We start from the raw sequence: 18,675 nt of genomic DNA, 5'->3' as shown, positions 1-18,675 counted from the left end.
ACCTCTCCTCTCAGGGTGTCCATCATGCCCTGCAGCCCTCCAAGGCAGACACTGAATGGTGTCATCTCAGCCCCCCCACTTGGTTCCTCAGCTCTGCAGCCCCTTCCAGGGTGTGACTGACTGCTGGCACATCCTCTGTGAGCCTTCCCCACTCACAGTCCTCTGGGGCCTCGTCTCCAGCCTGGTCTCTCTGTCCACCTTTGGTGCCACACACCTTGGACACTCCTCCAGGGCTTGCATGGCCACAGCCCTTCTCGTGGCTCCTCTAGCCCAGGGCTCACCCCCAGGGCACAGCAGGAGCCAGGCGTGCAGGATGTGGAGTAGCATTCCCAGGGTCCTCGCCCAAAGCGCTGTGGCCTCAGTATGCTCACTGCCAGTCATCCTGGAGGAGGTGGTCCCCCAAGTCCTGATGAAGTGCCCAGGACTGGGGCACTTGTTGGGCCAGACATGTCACCAGGGTGTGAGCCCTCAGTTAGTTTCCCAACTCAGCAGAGACCTGGAATATGAAGCAGGGCCCTGCCTCTGCCATGCCCCAAGGCACTGGACAGCCCAGCACAGTTTCAAACTCTTCCAGAGCTGCCTGCTCTCTCGTGTGGCCTCTCTTCAAATTAAAGGGGGTTGGTTTCTAAGAATTCTCAGGATTTGGGTGTTTGGCCTTTTCTTTGGTAATGCTCTTGAGAAAGGGCAAGAAAGGACCCTGTGCTACACCATAGGATAACTGCATTCCCTTCTTCAGTGGTTGAAGGTTGTAGTTGGTTGTGGTTGGCAGGATTCCTCTATTTTTCTTTCTTTTTTAAAAAGATTTTATTTATTTATTCATGAGAGACACAGACAGAGAGGCAGAGGGATAAGCAGGCTCCCTGCGGGGAGCCTGATGTGGGACTTGATCTCAGGACCCCAGGATCATGCCCTGAGCCAAAGGTAGATGCTCAACCACTGAGCCACCCAGGTTCCCAGGATTCTTCTTTCATCTACCTTTTTTGTTTTTTTTTTTAAGATTTTTATTTATTGGGCAGCCCCGTGGCTCAGCGGTTTAGCACCGCCTTCGACCCAGGGCATGATCCTGAAGACCCAGGATCGAGTCCCACGTCGGGCTCCCTGCATGGAGCCTGCTTCTCCCTCTGCCTGTGTCTCTGCCTCTCTCTCTCTGTGACTGTCATGAATAAATAAATAAAATCTTTATTGTTTTATTTTTATTTTTTTGTAAATTATTTACTTACTTATTTATTTATTCATGAGAGACACAGAGTGAGAGAGAGGGAGGCAGAGACACAGGCAGAGGGAGAAGCAGGCTCCATGCAGGGAGCCCAACGCGGCACGGGAGCCCAACGCGGCACTCAGTCCCGGGTCTCTAGGATCACGCCCTGGGCTGAAGGCGGCGCTAAACTGCTGAGCCACCAGGGCTGCCCTCTTTCATCTACTTTAAAACCCAGTGGTACTGGGGGAGCAAAGGTATGAGCAGATGTCACCAGGCACCTAGACATACAATTCTCCCACTATCTAAGACAGGCAGATTAACTCATCCTATAAATTCTTTAAGTAGTTACATGTCTGACTTACTTCACAGGAAAAACATACCCAGCTACAAGGATTTTTGGAATCTCCCCAGCGAAGGCCTCGGCCATCTCTCGGCTGCCCACGTTGGCGATGCAGTGCAGGGCCAGGCCCATGAAGGTGGGGTTCCGACTGGCCAGGTCATTCTTGATGGCATTGTTGATGAGCCGGATGAGCTCACTGTTGGAGTTCACCAGCACAGAGATGAAGAGGTAGCCCTGGGTTCCAGAGACAAGAGGACAGAGAGCTCATGACAACCAGACCAATGCGGGACAACCATGCACACACATCCAGCCTTTAATCAGCCTCCCAAGGCCTCCAGTCTGCCCTGTATTCTGCAGGAGGAATCATGTCAGAGGGTTCCTCAAACACTGATGAAAACACCAGTTCTGTTAAAGAAGCAAAGTGTCTGCTTCCAGCTCTGCCAGGAGACAACCATGTGGGACACACCTAAGAAGCACTTAGCCAGGTGTCCCCATGGTCCCCACCCCCAGCACTCGTCCCATTCACCTATCCGTGGCAGTGTGTCTGAGCAACCTGGACTCACCACTGTCCCAAACGGGGTTGAAAGGACCCTGACTGGAAGGCCCTAAGAAACTACAGTGATCGGATGCCTGGGTGGCTCAGTGGTTGAGCGTCTGCCTTCGGCCCAGGGTGTAATCCTGTGGTCCTGGGATTGAGTCCCACATCGGACTCCCTGTAAGCCTGCTTCTCCCTCTGCCTATGTCTCTGCCTTTCTCTCTCTCTGTTTCTCTCATGAATAAATAAATAAAATCTTAAAAAAAAAAAAAAACCTACAGCAAGTTCCAGAAACCCTGCTGTGACTTTACCCTCTTTCTATTTTCCTTAGCTTCCCCTCACCACTGGCCAAACTCCAGCCCTGAGTCACCCCCTGTCCACACCCTGGCCTTCCTGGACTCATCTCATCCCTGACCACACAGGTGTAACTCCTACACAGCTTCCTATTGTATGTCTACCCATACATCCACATCTTCACATCCGTTCCAGTCACTGCTATCCCCTCTTCAGCTCTGCACTCCATGCACGTGCCCCTGGCTGGGTGTTACCTGCTCTGTCTGCCTCTGCAGACAAGGTTAACTCCTCCTCCTCCTGTGCCCACTCAGGCCCCAGAGAGCACCAAGGGCCTCCTTCCCTGGGCACTGGCTGCAGCTATAATTCTCTATCCATGGGCTGGAGGATGCCATCTCCCCATCAGAAAAGAGCAGGGGCCACGTCTGCTTCTGGTCACGGTGTCCCCAGCGCACCCAGCATACTGCTCGGGCCATGGCAGACATTCAAATTCTTATGGGTAAATACCAATACTTTACAAAATTCCTCAGGGATATAGAGTATTCCTTTCACTTGTAAGTTAAATTTTTGGACAGAGGAAACTGTTACTTTGCAACACTGCAGAAAACATAAAAGTATCATTCCTCCCAGAGGCCATAGGACTAGAGTTACAAAGCCTGAGAGGGTTTTAGGTACCCAGGCACCAGCACCATCTAGGAAGGCAAGGGCACACCCATCTGTGACTCCATCTCTTAAACCAGGTGGCTGTGGTGCCCTTGTCAGAAACAGAAAGTCAGGGGAGTCCTGAATGGCTCAGTGGTTGAGCGTCTGCCTTCACCTCAGGTCATAGTCCCAAGGTCCTGGGATCAAGTCCCACATCGGGCTCCCCGCAGGGAACCTGCTTCTCCCTCTGCCTTTGTCTGCCTCTCTCTCTGTATCTCTCATGAATAAATAAACAAAATCTTAAAAAAAGAAAAAAGAAAGAAACAAACAAACATACAGAAAATCGTACAAGTAGCCACCAGGTGAACCAGGCATTGCAGGGAAGGAAACAGGCAGGCCCGAGACACCCATCACATCCAAACTGGGTCTCGTGGGCATCCAGCTAGACCCACAGCAAATTCTCAGGCAGCAGGGAAGGTGTACAAGAAGGACAAGGAAAGAAATAGCCACCTTATCAGAGGAGCCTTATCAGTCCTTCCATGGGCAGGGCTGCATCCTGGAGGAGGGGGAGGCCCCCCCTGGGCCCTCCACCCCCTCACAACACTCACGATCTGCTTCTCCGTGTATCTGTTGGAGCTCAGCAGGTTCACGGCCTCCATGTGCCCAAAGTCAATGTCATGACCCAGAAGGAAGATGAAGAGCAACTTGCAGACGTACTTTTTTTTACTATAGCCATCAAGAGCCTTGTCACCTGGAGAAGAGGTGGGGGAGGCGGGGAGAGCAGAGAAGCCTTCAGACACATGGCACAGCTATGCTGAGTGCAAATGACATTTCTAGACCAGGCGGTACACATCAGAATCCAAAGGTTTGGCCTCCCTTAAAAAATAGAAGCCTAGAAGCAAGAGTTCTGCCCTCCCAGGGCAGCCCAGGCACGCCAGGCCCCAAGGGCCTCCTCAGACCTACCATAGCCCCGCCAGGGCCCCTGGAGCCAGCCCCAACTTACTAGATGATCCCCCTTTCACTTCAGTTTTAGGACAAATCACCCACCCATGGAAATCACACACAAGAAGACCAGAGGAGTGGCACCAGGGGGACTCAGTTGGTTGAGCGTCTCACTGTTGGTTTCAGCTCAGGTCGTGATCTCAGGGGGATGTGATCTCAAGGTCCTGGGATCAAGTCCTATGTTGGGGCTCTGTGCTCAGCATGGAGTCTGCTTGTCCCTCTCCCTTTGCTCCTCCCCCCAGCACCCATGCTCTCTCTTTCTCTAAAATAAATAAAATCTTTAAAAAAAAAAAAAAAAAGGACCAGAGGGACCCATGTCTTCATCCTCATCACAGCACAACTGAGCCCCTCACTAGAGATCATAACAAGGTAGGTTCAAGACACATCATTGGAAGAATGTAAAATGCTACATTCTGCCATTTTAGGTATCAGAAGTCCTTATTTCGCCTGACAAGTATACAGTGTTCCTTAGACTCAACCATTAGCTGCAGAGGTCACAACCAGAGGAGTGGTCATCTCACTGAGCCGGGTCTCCCAATGACACTGTTGCCACATTATGAAGGACCCACATGGGACACGAGTGGGCCAGACGGGACTTGGGAGAGATGGGAAGACAAGGACAGAAATGGTCATCCCTGGGGAAAGGTCAGGAGACCTGTGCTCTGTGGACGAGCAGTGGCTGACCCCAAAGGGTGATTCCCAGGATGACAATCCAGTGTCACCCAACCAGCTGGTCACCTCGCCTTGACAAGTTCTGAGAAATCTTCCTTTTCACCAAAAAACATAATGACTAAAATTAAAGGGCCAAAGCCTGGTTCCCCCGCCACCACCCTCTACTCACTCACCCACTCCATGCACCTGGGGAGCCCAGTTCCGTCACTTCCTGGCTAGGACACATCCCCATGTGCTGAGGGAGAGCATCTGAAAGTGCAGGGCATGCAGCTCAAGGCAAACTGTAGCAGTCTCCCATCTCCTCCCCACCCAGTCATCCTTCAAGAACCAGCCTGTATTCCATCACCTTCTGAAAGCCTCCTTTAACAACCAAGCCCAACAACCAACCCTATCCTATCTCCTCTCACCTCCTGGAGACTGGTCCCTGCTACTGAGAGCACATCTTAAAGGAAAACACAGCAGTGTCAGGCTTAGTCAAACTGAGCTCAATGGAGATGGCCATGGAAGTACCAGGGCTGGGGGGGGGGGGGGGCTCCTTCCCTAAAGCACCTTGACTGCTTTCTGTTCCTGCAGGACCGGGGACACCGGGTCCCTCCTCTGATGCTGGGACTTTGAGGCTGAGCCCACAAGAAAGGAAAGGTCAACACTCAGGCAAGAAAAAAAAAAAAAAAACACTCCGGCAAGAACACTCAGGCATCTCTCAGCCCCGAGGCAGCTGTGACAGACGGGGAATGTTAATACTCAGAATGCAGTTTGTGGGACTCACAAGGTACTGCAGAGGCTGCAGACCAACCTGAGTCCCAGTCCAGAGGGAAGTCAATAGCCACCCCACCAGAAGCCAGAGTACCCAAACAAGCAACATCTCCAGTGAGAAGGTGGCAAAGGGAACCTGCACCCCCCAAAGAGCACCACCAGGGAGATCTGCCTATTTATGCCATAACTCAGTGCAATCGGTAAAGAAATGACAGCCCCAAGAACATGGGGCCCATGCTCTGCCTCCACACCTCTCCCAGTTGCCCACCCTTGTGCAGCCCCACCTCCTTTTAGGGGCTCCTCACCTACTGAAGAGTGACCCATAGGGAAGCTTTCCCTTTCTACTGATCACCCTAACCCTGGGGCCTGCCATGGAGAACCGTGCCGATGGGCAGGCTTCCCCAAGCCTGGCCACCATGGGAAGCACTGTCACTTCCAAGACTCATGCTGGAATCTGGCTGGAGGGGTTCCTGCAGAGCTTCATAGGGTCTGGGAAGCTCTGGCTACAAGGTTCACAGTGACTCCAGTGCTTTCTCTGGCAAGTTTCAACCCAGGAGCCTTCCTACCAGGAGCCAGCTACAAGGGACCAGGTCACCTCTGGGCTCGAGAGTGACATATAGCACCCTGTGCCTCAAGTGTCACAGGCAAGGAGGGAGATGCCAAGTGCTCCAAGTGAAGGCACCTGCACTTTAGTCTCAGTGAGAGGCATTGAAAACAAAGAGCTTTGCCCACTCCACAGCCCAGATGCTTCCGTACTTACCGGCTCCATCAGCATTCATGCAGCCCCTCAGGACTCCAACCCAGGCACACAGTATGTCAGAAACCCCTCCGTGTGTGTGAGGAGCTTGGCATCCTGATGGTAGAGGGCCATCAGAGGGACATGTCTGCAGATGGGACCCTCCCGCAGTTTGAGATGAGAACAGGAGGGACTCAAACCCAGGCACACAGTATGTCAGAAACCCCTCCGTGTGTGTGAGGAGCCTGGCGTCCTGATGGTAGAGGGCCATCCGAGGAACATGTCTGCAGATGGGACCCTCCCACAGTTTGAGATGAGAACAGGAGGAGCTCTGAGGACTCACAAGACCTCTTGGCACCACCCTGCCCACAAACTATATGCAGCCCTCAGTGTGACCTCAGGGTCCACACCACTATCCACATTCTCTCTGCAGCCTGCACAAGGAGAGTCACCACTCTCCGTGCTCCTGGGAGCCTGCACCCTGGCCTGGCCAAACCAGCTGCCTTCTCTGCTCCCCTGGGAGCTGAGCTAGCCCCTCGCTCCAAGGAGGGGGCCTCCCAACCTGTGCTCCTGGGGTCTCTCCTTCAGTCCAAGTGGCTACACTACCTCATCAGGCCTTGCAGTCACACTGAACAGAGCTCAGGAATTCCCCACAGTGATTGTTCCTCTAACCCACCATGGTTCCACTCTCCCAACCAGACCGGACTAAGATGGTCCTCAAAATGTTGGTTTCAGGGACGCCTGGGTGGCTCAGAGGTTGGGCGCCTGCCTCCAGCTCAGGTCATGATCCCAGGATCCAGGACTGAGTCCCGCATCAGGCTCCCTGCATGAAGCCTGCTTCTCTCTCTGCCTGTATCTCTGCCTCTCTCTCAGTCTGTGTCTCTCATGAATAAATAAATAAATCTTAAAAAAAAAAAAGTTGGTTTCATCGTGGGCTAGAACTGTGTTTTTATTTCAATAATTCTGAACTGTGAAATTGTACCTCTCCTGCCTGAAAGGGGATGGCTCACGTCCTCACTTGTTGAGATCAGAGAAGAGAGGAGGCAGGAAAGCAGGCCATCACTGCACCGCATCCTGACTGAAGATCAGGATCCAGTCTGCACCCCTGGGACCTCCAAGTTCTCTAGAACCCCCTCCTCAGTGGGCCAATATGGCAATTAAGCAGGACACCACACAGGGGACTTAGCAGCGCCCGAGACAAAGGGAGAGTGCAACAGAGGTTGATAAGAACCGTTTATCACTGACTCTTTAGAAGCATGCTGATTTCAAAACGTGAACCATGGGGAAAAAAGCTTCTGATCAGAAAAACTAAAACCTGGTATTTCCATAACAAGATATTAAGCTAAAAGACTGGAGAGTGAGTTAGTGACCGCTGCATCCAGGCACAGAGACACACAAGCTCCCTCTTTCCCTAGTGCTGCGGCTGGAGGGAAAACAGGCAGGCACCCCTGTGTGCCCACCATCTGGGTCACAGTCAGGGCAGTCCTGCAGAACCACAAGGCTGCTCCCCGGCACCTGACCCTCCTGCCACATCCCAGCACCAATTATCTGATAACACCCACTCAGTCACTCATGCTTCTGAAGGCCCATCCCGTCTGTTTCAACAATGACAATGGTGAAAATTTGTCCAAGATAACCACTCTTCAGGGACAGGGGAGATGCAGCCAGCCCAATGTCAGAAAGCTTTACCTACGAACTCAGCCTGACATAAATCTGTCACTTGTGCCTTAAGGATAGGACCCTTGTGCTAAACACAGACCTGGCCTGGGGGCCATCACATAAAGTAGGGAACAGTCTCCTTACCCACTGTGATGTCTGAACACGGCCACCAGGGGCCAACTGATCTTGCCCAGAAAGATGTTCTCACCTGACAACTAGGATGCCAGCAAGAACTGGCACGGCTTACAGGCAGAACCTTCTGTCACTAAAGCAATGCAACTGAGTCCCCAGTAACCAGATTCTTCTGGACAGTTTTCAAGCTATGATCTTTTTCCACCCTTTCTCTCACAGAGATTGGTGCTCAACAGGTATTTTCTTATGTTCAAAGAGGTAAAAAGGATATGATACCAAGGACGGACACAGAACTTCCTTGCTTTGCACCGTGATGATATACTTCCCTTGCCCCCCATGCCATTCTGTCCACCTCCTCTGTGAACTGTCTTAGAAATGCTCACACCAGAAAATCCACTCTTCCTCTCCAGATCCCCGGAGACCCGAGGCATTTCCTTCACTCTCTCTGATGCTTATCGATTTTATTTGCTTTAAAAAAAAGGGGAGATGCAAATTAAATCCAGAACAAGGTACCACCACATCCTGACCACAATAACTAAGCCTTCTGAGACAACCATACCAGGTACAGGGAGAATGTGGAAGAACCGAGACTGTTCACACACGGCACGCCAGAGCACAACACACATAGCCACTCTGGAGAATGGTGTGGTGGCTTCTCACAGCGTGAGACCTACACCTTCCACGTGCCCAGGGAGTGTGTGCCCAGGGAGTGCTCACCACAGCTCTGCCTCTCATAGGCACTGGGCACCAGCTGAATGTCCACCCCTGGGCAAACCCACATGCTATGCAAGAAGTACATCCTGATGCACTGCAGAGGCAGCGTGAGCGCACCGGGGCTGCACTGCGCTCAGGTGAAGACAGCAGCTGTGAGGGACCTCACACCGTACACTTCCTTTCACATGACTTTTCCAGATACAGCAAAGCCATGGTGACAGAAAGTGGGCCTGTGGCTGCTGAGGACTAAGGAAGGTGGCTGAGAGCCAAGGGACATGAGAACATTCAAGGTGCGGGAAATGTCGTTTGATTCGTGTTGGTGGCTGCCAAAATACATACGTCTTCCAAAATTCAAAGTGCACACTTAAGATGAGTAAATTTTATTGTGAATAAATATCACATAAAGCCAATTTTTAAAACATTATCATCAAATACATCAAGAAGAAAAGCACGAAAGATGACAGAACACTGGCAAAGCACTGGGCGCTGGTGCAGTCGGCCCTGTTGTGAGCCAGGGTGACACACCCCTCCCAGTGAGCTTTCACACTTCCTCCATCAAAAGCTGTGGTTTATTTAAGTCTCTCTACACCTACAATAATTCTTCATGGAAATTTCTTTATTCACCTGTGCACCCCTAGAACTTAGTGGACACCCCATGGTCATTCAAGTTAGCATATACTGTAGTAAACTGCAGACAGCGATAAGCAATCATCATGTCTGTAAACTCTAACACAGCAGCTGTTTTCTAATGGTTTCAAGACACAGTGTGCTGATTAATGTCATAATAACTACCTCATTCCACCCCAAGACTCAGTGGCTTACATGACAAGCACTGACATCTTGCTAATGAGTCTTGGCAGAGGTGGCCTCCAGCCACAAGCAGAATCTAGGTCTGAGCAGGGTGTCTCTCCTTCTCTTAGCACAGCAGCACCTGAAGCTTGTTCTTCTCATGGAGACGATGGGAAGACCTCGAAGGGGTGAGTGGAAACGAGCTTAGGTTTGAAGGTGGCACAGACACCATCTATATCACACAGGCCACAGGACCCTCTCTCAATGAAAGAACTCACCCACCAGTAAAGGCATCGGCTCTAGCTCTCTCAGTGGCAAGGTTTGGGATTATAGATGCAGCTTTCTCATGTTCCTGGGATTGTCATGTTTTATCACTTTTCATCTGTTTATCATCAATTTTACTTCAACGTGTATTTGCAACTCCACAATACATTTTTGTGCACAACGATCATGTACATTTCTCCACGTATCTGCCACTCCTTCTCTTTTCTTTTTTTTTTTAACATTTTATTTATTTATTCACAAGAGACAGAGACAGAGAGAGAGGCAGAGACATAGGCAGAGAGAGAAGCAGGCTCCATGCAGGGAGCCCAATGTGGGACTCGATCCCAGGACTCTATGATCATGCCCTGGGCCGAAGGCAGATGCTCAACTGCTGAGCCACCCAGGCATCCCCACTGTCTCCCTTTTCTGCCACATTCTGACCTCTCCTCTGGGATTATTTGTTTCTGGCCCGAAGTACAGCCTTTAGAATTTCCTTTTCCTCATGGGAAACTCTCCATTTTTGTCTGAAAAAGTTGCATTTTAGCTTTATTCTTAAAGACACTCTTCCTGGCTACAGTCTCCAGCTGGTTGTTCTCCAGCACATCACCAGTCTGGCACTCTGCTGTGTGCGCAGCCAGCTGTCAGCATGGCACATCCCCCCACCTGGCTACTCTCAGGACCCTCTGTCTCTGGATTCCCGCATTCCACGGTAACATGTCTACACGCACATTTCACTCACTTAGGCTGTGTGCTGAGCCTGCATTTTGGTAAGTTTCATGCATTCTTTTTTTTTTTTTAAGATACACAAATTAATTACTATTTTGAAGATATTTAACAATTTATTGAAGTCAGAAAAACAAAGTCTCAATATATAAAATCTAGAAAGGTCAAACTAGGAATTCGATTTCAAAGGATTTAGAAAAAAAAAAAAAGATGGTTAGATGCTACGAAGGAGGTGGCAATTCCTTAATCCCTTACTGGTGTGCATGCTGTCAGGTCCGAGGGCCTCTTCCATCCTGTCAAGGGGAACACTGACCTTCTCTCCTCCTGTACACACGATTTCATGTGATCTAAAAGCTGTCACATCCTCCCTCCTTTCCTTCTGGGACGCCAGTTACACCTTTCAGAATCTTCCACCACACCCCTCTGTCTCTCACAGGAGATCTGTCTTTCAAATCTCCTTAGACATTGGGGAGATCTTGCACAAGTCCCAGGGCTAGGGATGCCTCCCAGAAGTGATGTCTATCCAGTTTAAAAAAAAAAAAAAAACAGGCAGTCATCTCCCGTATTTTCCCTTTACCAACTGCTTCAAGGGGCAAACCTCGGCCGCAGATATCCAAAGCCGTATACAACGTGACCACAAAGTTTGATTCTAGATTTATTTTCCACCAGCTCCCCATATGAACCTTACATCACACTCATGCTTATATCCTGCTGCCTGAACACACCCCCGTCCTCTTACCTCTGGGCCATCACCCTGAAACTCCTATCCTCCTCCATTTCAACTACTCCACCTGTTGAAATCCCAAATTGCTCCCAAACCAGGCCAGAGCAAATAAATCACTTTCTGTGTTTCAATCTTTATTATGAAACTAAATCCTCATTACAAAAAAAAAAAAATGCTCTGTGTTATTTGCCCTCTACCTGTGCTATATCCAGGACAGTTTGGTCTTTACCTATCACTCAGAGTACTAATCTCTACGCAGTTACGTGTGCTGTTTGAAATCCAGAGTCCTGGGGTGCCTGGGGGCTCAGTCAGTGAAGCATCTGCCATCAGCTCAGGTTATGACCCCCAGAGTCCTGGAATCGAGTCCCACATCAGGTTCCATGCTCAGCAGGAAGCCTGCTTCTCTCCTTCCCTCTGCCACTCCCCCTGCTTATATGCTCTCTTTCTGTTAAATAAATAAATAAATAAATAAATAAATAAATAAATAAAATAGAAAAGAAAAGAAAAGAAAAGAAAAGAAAAGAAAGAAGGAAGGAAGGAAGGAAGGAAGGAAGGAAGGAAGGAAGGAAGGAAGAGAAGAAAGAAAGAAAGGAAGAAGGAAGAAGAAGGAAGGAAGAAGGAGGAAGAAGAAGAAAGAAAGAAGAAAGAAGAAGAAAGAAAGAAAGAAAGAAAGAAGAAGAAAGAATCCTTCATTCTGGTTACTACAGGTCTCAGTTCTGGAATGTCCATGCTCATGATCCACCATGTCATATTTCATACCGCAAGTCTCCTGCTCAAAATTTCAAGTGTACCTTTTCTTTAAAAATGGTAGACCTGGGGATCCCTGGGAGGCTCAGTGGTATAGTGCCTGCCTTTGGCCCAGGGTGTGATCCTGGAGTCCCAGGATCAAGTCCCGCATCTAGCTCCCTGCAATGGAGCCTGCTTCTCCCTCTGCCTGTGTTTCTGCCCGTGTGTGTGTGCGTGTGTGTATGTGTGTGTGTCTCGTGAGTAAATAAAATCTTTTAAAAAAATGGTAGACCTACTTCTTTACTATGATCTGAATTTGGTATCAGAGGTTTCTATAATTCTGTCTCTGCCATCTCTGCTGATTGTTGCTCATGCTGTCCTGATTGTGCCTGGTCATCTGTAACTGTATGCTTGACGTTGTATGTGAGAAGTCAATTCTTCTAGGAATCATGTGCACCTACAATGATAATACCATCCTCCAGAGGGTCATTTCCTTCCTTTAAGCCAGTGTAAAAGTCTGAGGGTCTGAGGTTCTGTGGGGCACCCAGGTGTCCAAAGCCCCACTGCACATCTGTCACAGGGCTGAGTCACTTCCAGTCCACTGTTGCTCTAGAGCATTGCCTCTGAAAGTCTCAGTGTAAAGTGGAAGACGTCTCTACTTCTGGCGGCCTCTGGGCTTTGATCTTTCTCTTAGATCAGGGTTGCTCAACCTCAGCACTTTGACATCTTAGGCCAGGTCATTCTTGGGCCAGGGGTAGGCTATCCCGTGCATGGCAGGATGATTAGTAGCCTCCCTGACCTCCACCCACTAGATGGCAGCAGCGCACCCCCTCCCCCTCCCAGTTGTGACAGAACTCTAGATGTGGCCAAATGTCCCCTAGACAGCAAAACCACACTGACAGATAATCATCCCTCCTGACTCTCAAGGAATCCTCCTTGTTTCTTGTCACTCTATGAGGCTTTCAAGATTTTTTAACATTGTGTCTCTTTCTGTTTTCAGGAGAAGGTGTCGCTGAAGTCTGCACTGTCCAACTTGGCAGTGGTAGCCACATGTGGCTGCTGAGCACCTGAAGCCTAGCTAGTCTGAACTGAGTGTGCCCTAAATGTACAATACATACCAGATTTCAAAGACTTGGCATGAAAAAGATGGAGGATATCTCTGTATGGAAAGAGAGAACTTTTTCTATTGACTACATGTTGCAATGATAATATTTTAGACATAAGAGATTAAATAAAATACATTAAAAATCAGGTTTTTTTTAAAGTTTTTTTGTATTTTTTAGTAATCTCTACACCCAACATGGGTCTCAAGTTTTTTTGTATTTTTTAGTAATCTCTACACCCAACATGGGTCTCAAACTCACAACCCCAAGATCAAGAGTCACACACTCTTCTGACTGAGCCAGCCAGGCACCCCTAAAATGAGTTTTATCTGCTTCTTTCTACTTTTTTTTTCTACTTTTTTTTTTAATGTGGCTCCTAGAAAATTTAGAATTATGTGTGTGTCTGCATTAGTGACCTGCATTCTATTTCTCCTGGACAACACAGACCTAAATTATGTAATCTGCCATAACTGGAAGCACAAGCCCCCGGGGCACATTTCTGAGGACAAAGGGTAGGTTTTCTCTTATCTGTTACTAGTCAGAGCATACACATACTCAATGCCAACCGGTTAAGAGATAAGAAGGAACCTCTTTCCCTATCTAGGACAGCTTAGCTTAGGCAGGCATGAAGACAGAAGAAATAACAGAAGTCGTGTTTGCCCAAAAACACTTCTATAGACAGTCTGAAGATTTACTATCCAATGGGCCATGAACTGTTTTTTAATAACAATACGATTTATGCTTATTCAGCAGTCACTTTCTATGAAGCAATTTTTATATATTCCCATACAAAGATATAATTAGTGCAGCAGACATAGATGCTCCCTTCACTTAAGGATTGGAACTGCCGAGAGTGTGGTTGGCTGACAGGGTAGCTCTGTCAGGGACTGCCTTCCTTGGCTTCAAGCCACAGCTGAGCAAGGGGGTGATACAAGGGCCCAGCCATTCCCACCAATGCCAGACGCCTCTAATAGGCAATCTTCACCCCAAAGCTCCCTAATGGGCCAGTGGCAATCTGAGCAGACCAGCATTTCCCTGCAGCACCTCCTCTGCCTTCACAACTCCTCTGGCCTCCATGCTCATCTCAAAGTCGGCTTCATAGAAAACCCAGCCCAAGATGATCATCAACATCCCACTTCACAGTTGAGAAAAGACACAGAGAAGGGTAAGTAACGTGACAAGGTAGTACAGCTAGTAAGCATCACAGCAGGGACATATCTGCAGGGAGTCAAGGCACCCTTCCTCTTAACTACCATTTAACAGTCCCTGTAAGAAGTAATGAAAGTTATAAACCCTTCACCAGAGAAGATACACAGATGGCAAACGAGCACACAAAAAGATGCTCTACAGGGGATCCCTGGGTGGCTCAGCAGTTTAATGCCTGCCTTTGGCCCAGGGCACGATCCTGGAGTCCCGGGATCAAGTCCCATGTTGGGCTCCTGGCATGGAGCCTGCTTCTCCCTCTGCCTGTGTCTCTGCCTCTCTCCCTCTCTCATTCTCTATCATGAATGAATGAATGAATGAATGAATAAATAAATAAATAAACCTTTTTTAAAAAGATGCTCTACATCACATGTCATCAGGGAAATGCAGATTAAAACAACAATAAGTGGGACACCCTGGGTGGCTCAGCAGTTGGGCATCTGCCTTCAGCTCAGGGCGTGATCCCCGTGTCCCGGGATCGAGTCCCACATCAGGCTCCCTGCATGGAGACTGCTTTCCCTCTGCCTATTGTCTCTGCCTCCCTCTCTGTATCTCTCATGAATAAATAAAATCTTTAATAAACAAACAAATAAATAAATAAAACAGTAAGAGCCCTCTCCTCTCAGATAGATAAAATCTTTAAAATAGTGAGATCCCTCTGTGCACCTGCTGAAAGGGCCCAAATCCAGAACACTGGCAAGGACAAGGAACAACACAAATGCTCATTTCTGTGGCTGGTGGGGACGCAGAGTGGTCCAGCCACTCTGGGACATGGTCTGGCGGCCTCTTATAAAACGACACATACCATCACCTCCCAATCCAGTGGTCATGCTCCCTGGTATTTACCAAAGGAGCTGAAAGCTTATGTCCACACAGAACCTGCCCCTGGGATGTTCATGGCAGCTTTATTTAGTTCTAGCAATGACATTCTTAACTGACCAAACTTGAAAGTAACTGAGATATCCTTCAGTAGGTGGACAGATGATACATGTGGCCCATCCAGACACTGGACTGTTAGCCTGTGATCAAGAGAAATGAGCTGTGAAGTCATGGAAAGACGTGAAAAAACCTTCAAGGCATCTGCCTGAGTGGAGGATGGCTGTCTGAAAAGACCGTGCACTGTGCGATTCCAACTCTGTGACGTTCTGGAAAAGGCAAAACTATGGAGACAGTAAAAAGATGACTGGTTGCCAGAGGTGGGGTAGAAGGAACAGCTAAACAGGCAGACCACAAAAGATTTTTTGGGCAGTGATACTACTCTGCATGATACTATGACAGTGGATACATATCATCACACATTTGTCCAAAACCACAGAATGCATACCACCAAGAGTGACTCCTAACATCAACTGGACTTTGGGTGATAGAGGTGTCCATGTAGGTTCATCGACTGCAGCAAATGTACCACCCTGGTGAGGATATCAACAATGGGGCTGTGCATGTGTGGGATCAGGAGTATACAGGAAGTCTCTGTACCTTCTTCTCAATTTTGCTGGAACCTAAAACTGCTCTAAAAAAAATCTTGATTAAAAAAATTTAAGCAATGAAAGTTATAGACTCCCCCACCCCATATATCTACATACATATTCACATACGTTTGTGTATACGAAAAAGCAAACCGTGAATTTTCACATACAATTTCAGAAGTTTCACAGACCTCCTAAAAGTTCCTTAGGCCCAGCTAAAAACATGAAAACATAATACATAAACATAATTCCGTAGGGCCCAAAAGGGAAATACTCAAATTCCACTAGTTTTTGCATCACTTGGTAACAAGATATCCATTCTCAAGTCCTAAAAAACCATCCATTCCTAAGAATTCTGCTGTCCACCCATCCCTGCAGCTCCTGGGTTCAGTCCTAGCTCTCTATTCCATTCATTGATTCCAGGCAACCTCAGCCTCTCTCATGGCTAAAGTCTGCTCAGAGGCTTGAACCAGATCTCAAACCTGGAAAAATTAAAAGCTTAAAATGGAGTCTTCACGGACTAACCAGCCTTTCACAGACATATCCTCAAGAATGAAAACCCACACTTAAGTTTTTCACAACAGGGATGCTCAGGAAACTAAGCTCCCTACAAACTGACCTCCAGACAGGCAGCCTACCTGAGTGGAGTGGGTCATGTGATACATTCTGCATTCACAAAGCCAAACATGCTTCAATATGGGAAGTGCTTAATCACTTTATAATACTTGAAACAAATAACAAGTGACTTCAGGCAGAGTGTTTCTTTGAGATTCATACTTTTAGCCAGCTCAGGGGAAAGGCTGGGTCCTGTGAGGGAGCACTCAACCGGATCAATTCTACACACCAGCTGTCAAACTCAAGGGCAACCATTGGTTTGACTTCAAGTAGGGGATCCTGGGGGGCACAGTCAGTTGAGCATCTGACTCTTGATTTTGGCTCAGGTCATGATCTCCGGATCATGGGATCCAGCCCCTCCTCTGGTCCTGCACTCAGCGGGGACTCTGAGATTCTCTCTCCCTCTCACGCTCATTCACTCACTCATGCTCACTCTCTCTCTCACAAATAAATAAATAAAACCTTTAAACACATTTTAATTCTAAAAGCGCCAAGAGAGTAATGGTGCTAACTTAGAACTTCGGTTTGAATGGAAAGAATTAATATGGCATTAGAAAACTAGTCCCTGCTGTTTAAAATTTACAAAAGCCCATTTCACGAAAAAGACTGAATGCACTTACCTTTAAATTTTGATCTAATGTTTGCCAGTTCTTTGTTTATTCTCTTTATTTCTGCTTCTTTACTTTTACCTAAAAAAACAAGAACACAAATGCATTCTTAACTGATTTCTGAGCAAATGTCTGTCCCCTGATAAGACCAATACATCAGAATTAAAGGCAGAATCACTGCTTTTAGGAGTCAAGGAAAGAAGTGATCAGCCAACACCAAAACCAGTAGGGAGGTGGCTGGGACAGAAGCCAGGGGCCCTGACACAGGCCCTCCCCAAGTCAAAACAGGGCAAGTCCATAAGCACCACACAGGAAAGCAGCCACTATAAAAAGGGAGGGGATCTACAATGCCATTTTTTAAATTTTATTTATTTATTTTTTTTATTCATGATAGACATAGAGAGAGAGAGAGAGAGAGAGAGAGAGAGAGAGAGAGAGAGGCAGAGACACAGGCAGAGGGAGAAACAGGCTCCATGCCGAGAGTCCGACGCAGAACTGGATGCCGGGACTCCAGGATCCCGCCCTGGGCCAAAGGCAGGCGCCAAACCGCTGAGCCACCCAGGGATCCCCTACAATGCCATTTTTAATCCTACCTTTGCCACAGCTCTGGAACTGAAAGCACAAATAATTCCTGCTAACCGTTTTCCACAATAAATCATTATCAGCTAATAGTTTACTCCTAAAATTGACTATTACGGCCATGGAGAATTTTTTAAAGTATAAAGTTTTAACTATTATAGGCTGCCAATTTTCATTCTTTATGAAGTTCAACGACCTACAAAACCTGATAAATCCACTCTTACCATATGCGATGAAGTTGGTGAAGTTTTCTCCATAATATGTAAAAGAGATAGAAGGTATATCATATACTTGACAGTCAAACATTCCCACATCCTAGATCTATTGCTAAATTGGACTTAATCCAACAAATATTTGTGTGCATGGAGCATGTGAGATGTGGAATGAAGATCAGACCACAGACAGTCTTACTCCACTTGACCAAGTGTGGAGACCAAGGCCTAGAGTGTGTGGAAGACTTTCTAAGGGCCACATAGCTGACAAGTACTGTAGAAATATAAGAAATGATTCATCACACAGGACATGGAGAATTGTACATGAAAACACATCTCCGTAAATTCCCATCACTTTGTGAAAGCAGGTACAAAGTTTATTTTGAAAGACCCTCTCTAGGCGAGTCCTTGCATCAGTGACTGTATCTGCATTGGGAGGAAAGGCCTCTGTGGCATCCATCCCATCAAAACACTGCCAGCCCCAGGTGCTCACAGATGCCCAGACAGGGAGCTCACCTGTGTCCTCCTCCAGAAACACTGTCCAGAATGCTCAGGCCTACTATGCCTCCCCTTGCAGAACTTAAGTCCCCTCCTCCAGCAAAGCAACCTCTTTCTCTCCAGGACACTCCCAGAACATCATTTATCTTTTACTACTAACTTGTTAAAAAAAATAGGGCCCCAGAAAGCTCCTGACGGAGCAGCTGGTCAGGACAGGGCCAAGAGCAGACTCATTCACCAGGTACCATTGAAGGTGCCAAGACATAGGCTAAAACAACACATCCTGCCCTTGGGGATCCTATGTTCCAGGCAGGGGTGGGTGTTCCTTCAATGGAACAAGCACAGCACAGTCTGCTCCAGGGAACAAGGGGTGCAGGCAGGGGGAAGCAGCCAAGCACCTCTCACCAGCCATGATGTCATGCAAGCCAGAGTCAGTCATGACAGTGAAGATAAGGAGCAGCCAATGGCTTCCCGAAGGGTCAGGGGAGGGG

General features: G+C 48.1%; 1 protein-coding gene and 1 non-coding gene across 4 annotated transcripts in view; both read right to left on the bottom strand.

The window, feature by feature from the left end:
* The window catches only part of AP2A2 (adaptor related protein complex 2 subunit alpha 2), a 91,498-nt gene that overhangs the window by 32,310 nt on the left and 40,513 nt on the right, over positions 1-18,675 (bottom strand). For all 3 annotated transcript variants that reach the window (XM_055311249.1, XM_055311254.1, XM_055311261.1), the window contains 3 exons: positions 16,908-16,976; positions 3,615-3,757; positions 1,579-1,772 (listed from right to left, as the gene is read on the bottom strand). In XM_055311249.1, the coding sequence (XP_055167224.1) occupies positions 1,579-1,772; positions 3,615-3,757; positions 16,908-16,976 (406 nt within the window). The remainder of the gene's footprint in view (positions 1-1,578; positions 1,773-3,614; positions 3,758-16,907; positions 16,977-18,675) is intronic.
* LOC129503263 (U6atac minor spliceosomal RNA) lies at positions 10,653-10,784 on the bottom strand. Its single transcript, XR_008663145.1, has one exon. It is a non-coding gene; the product is annotated as a U6atac minor spliceosomal RNA (small nuclear RNA).

Source organism: Nyctereutes procyonoides, unplaced genomic scaffold (genome assembly GCF_905146905.1).
Source record: "Nyctereutes procyonoides isolate TBG_1078 unplaced genomic scaffold, NYPRO_anot_genome, whole genome shotgun sequence".
Classification (NCBI taxonomy): domain Eukaryota; kingdom Metazoa; phylum Chordata; class Mammalia; order Carnivora; family Canidae; genus Nyctereutes; species Nyctereutes procyonoides.
Note: the sequence above shows the minus strand (reverse complement) of the source record. Positions and strands in the feature narration are given on the sequence as shown.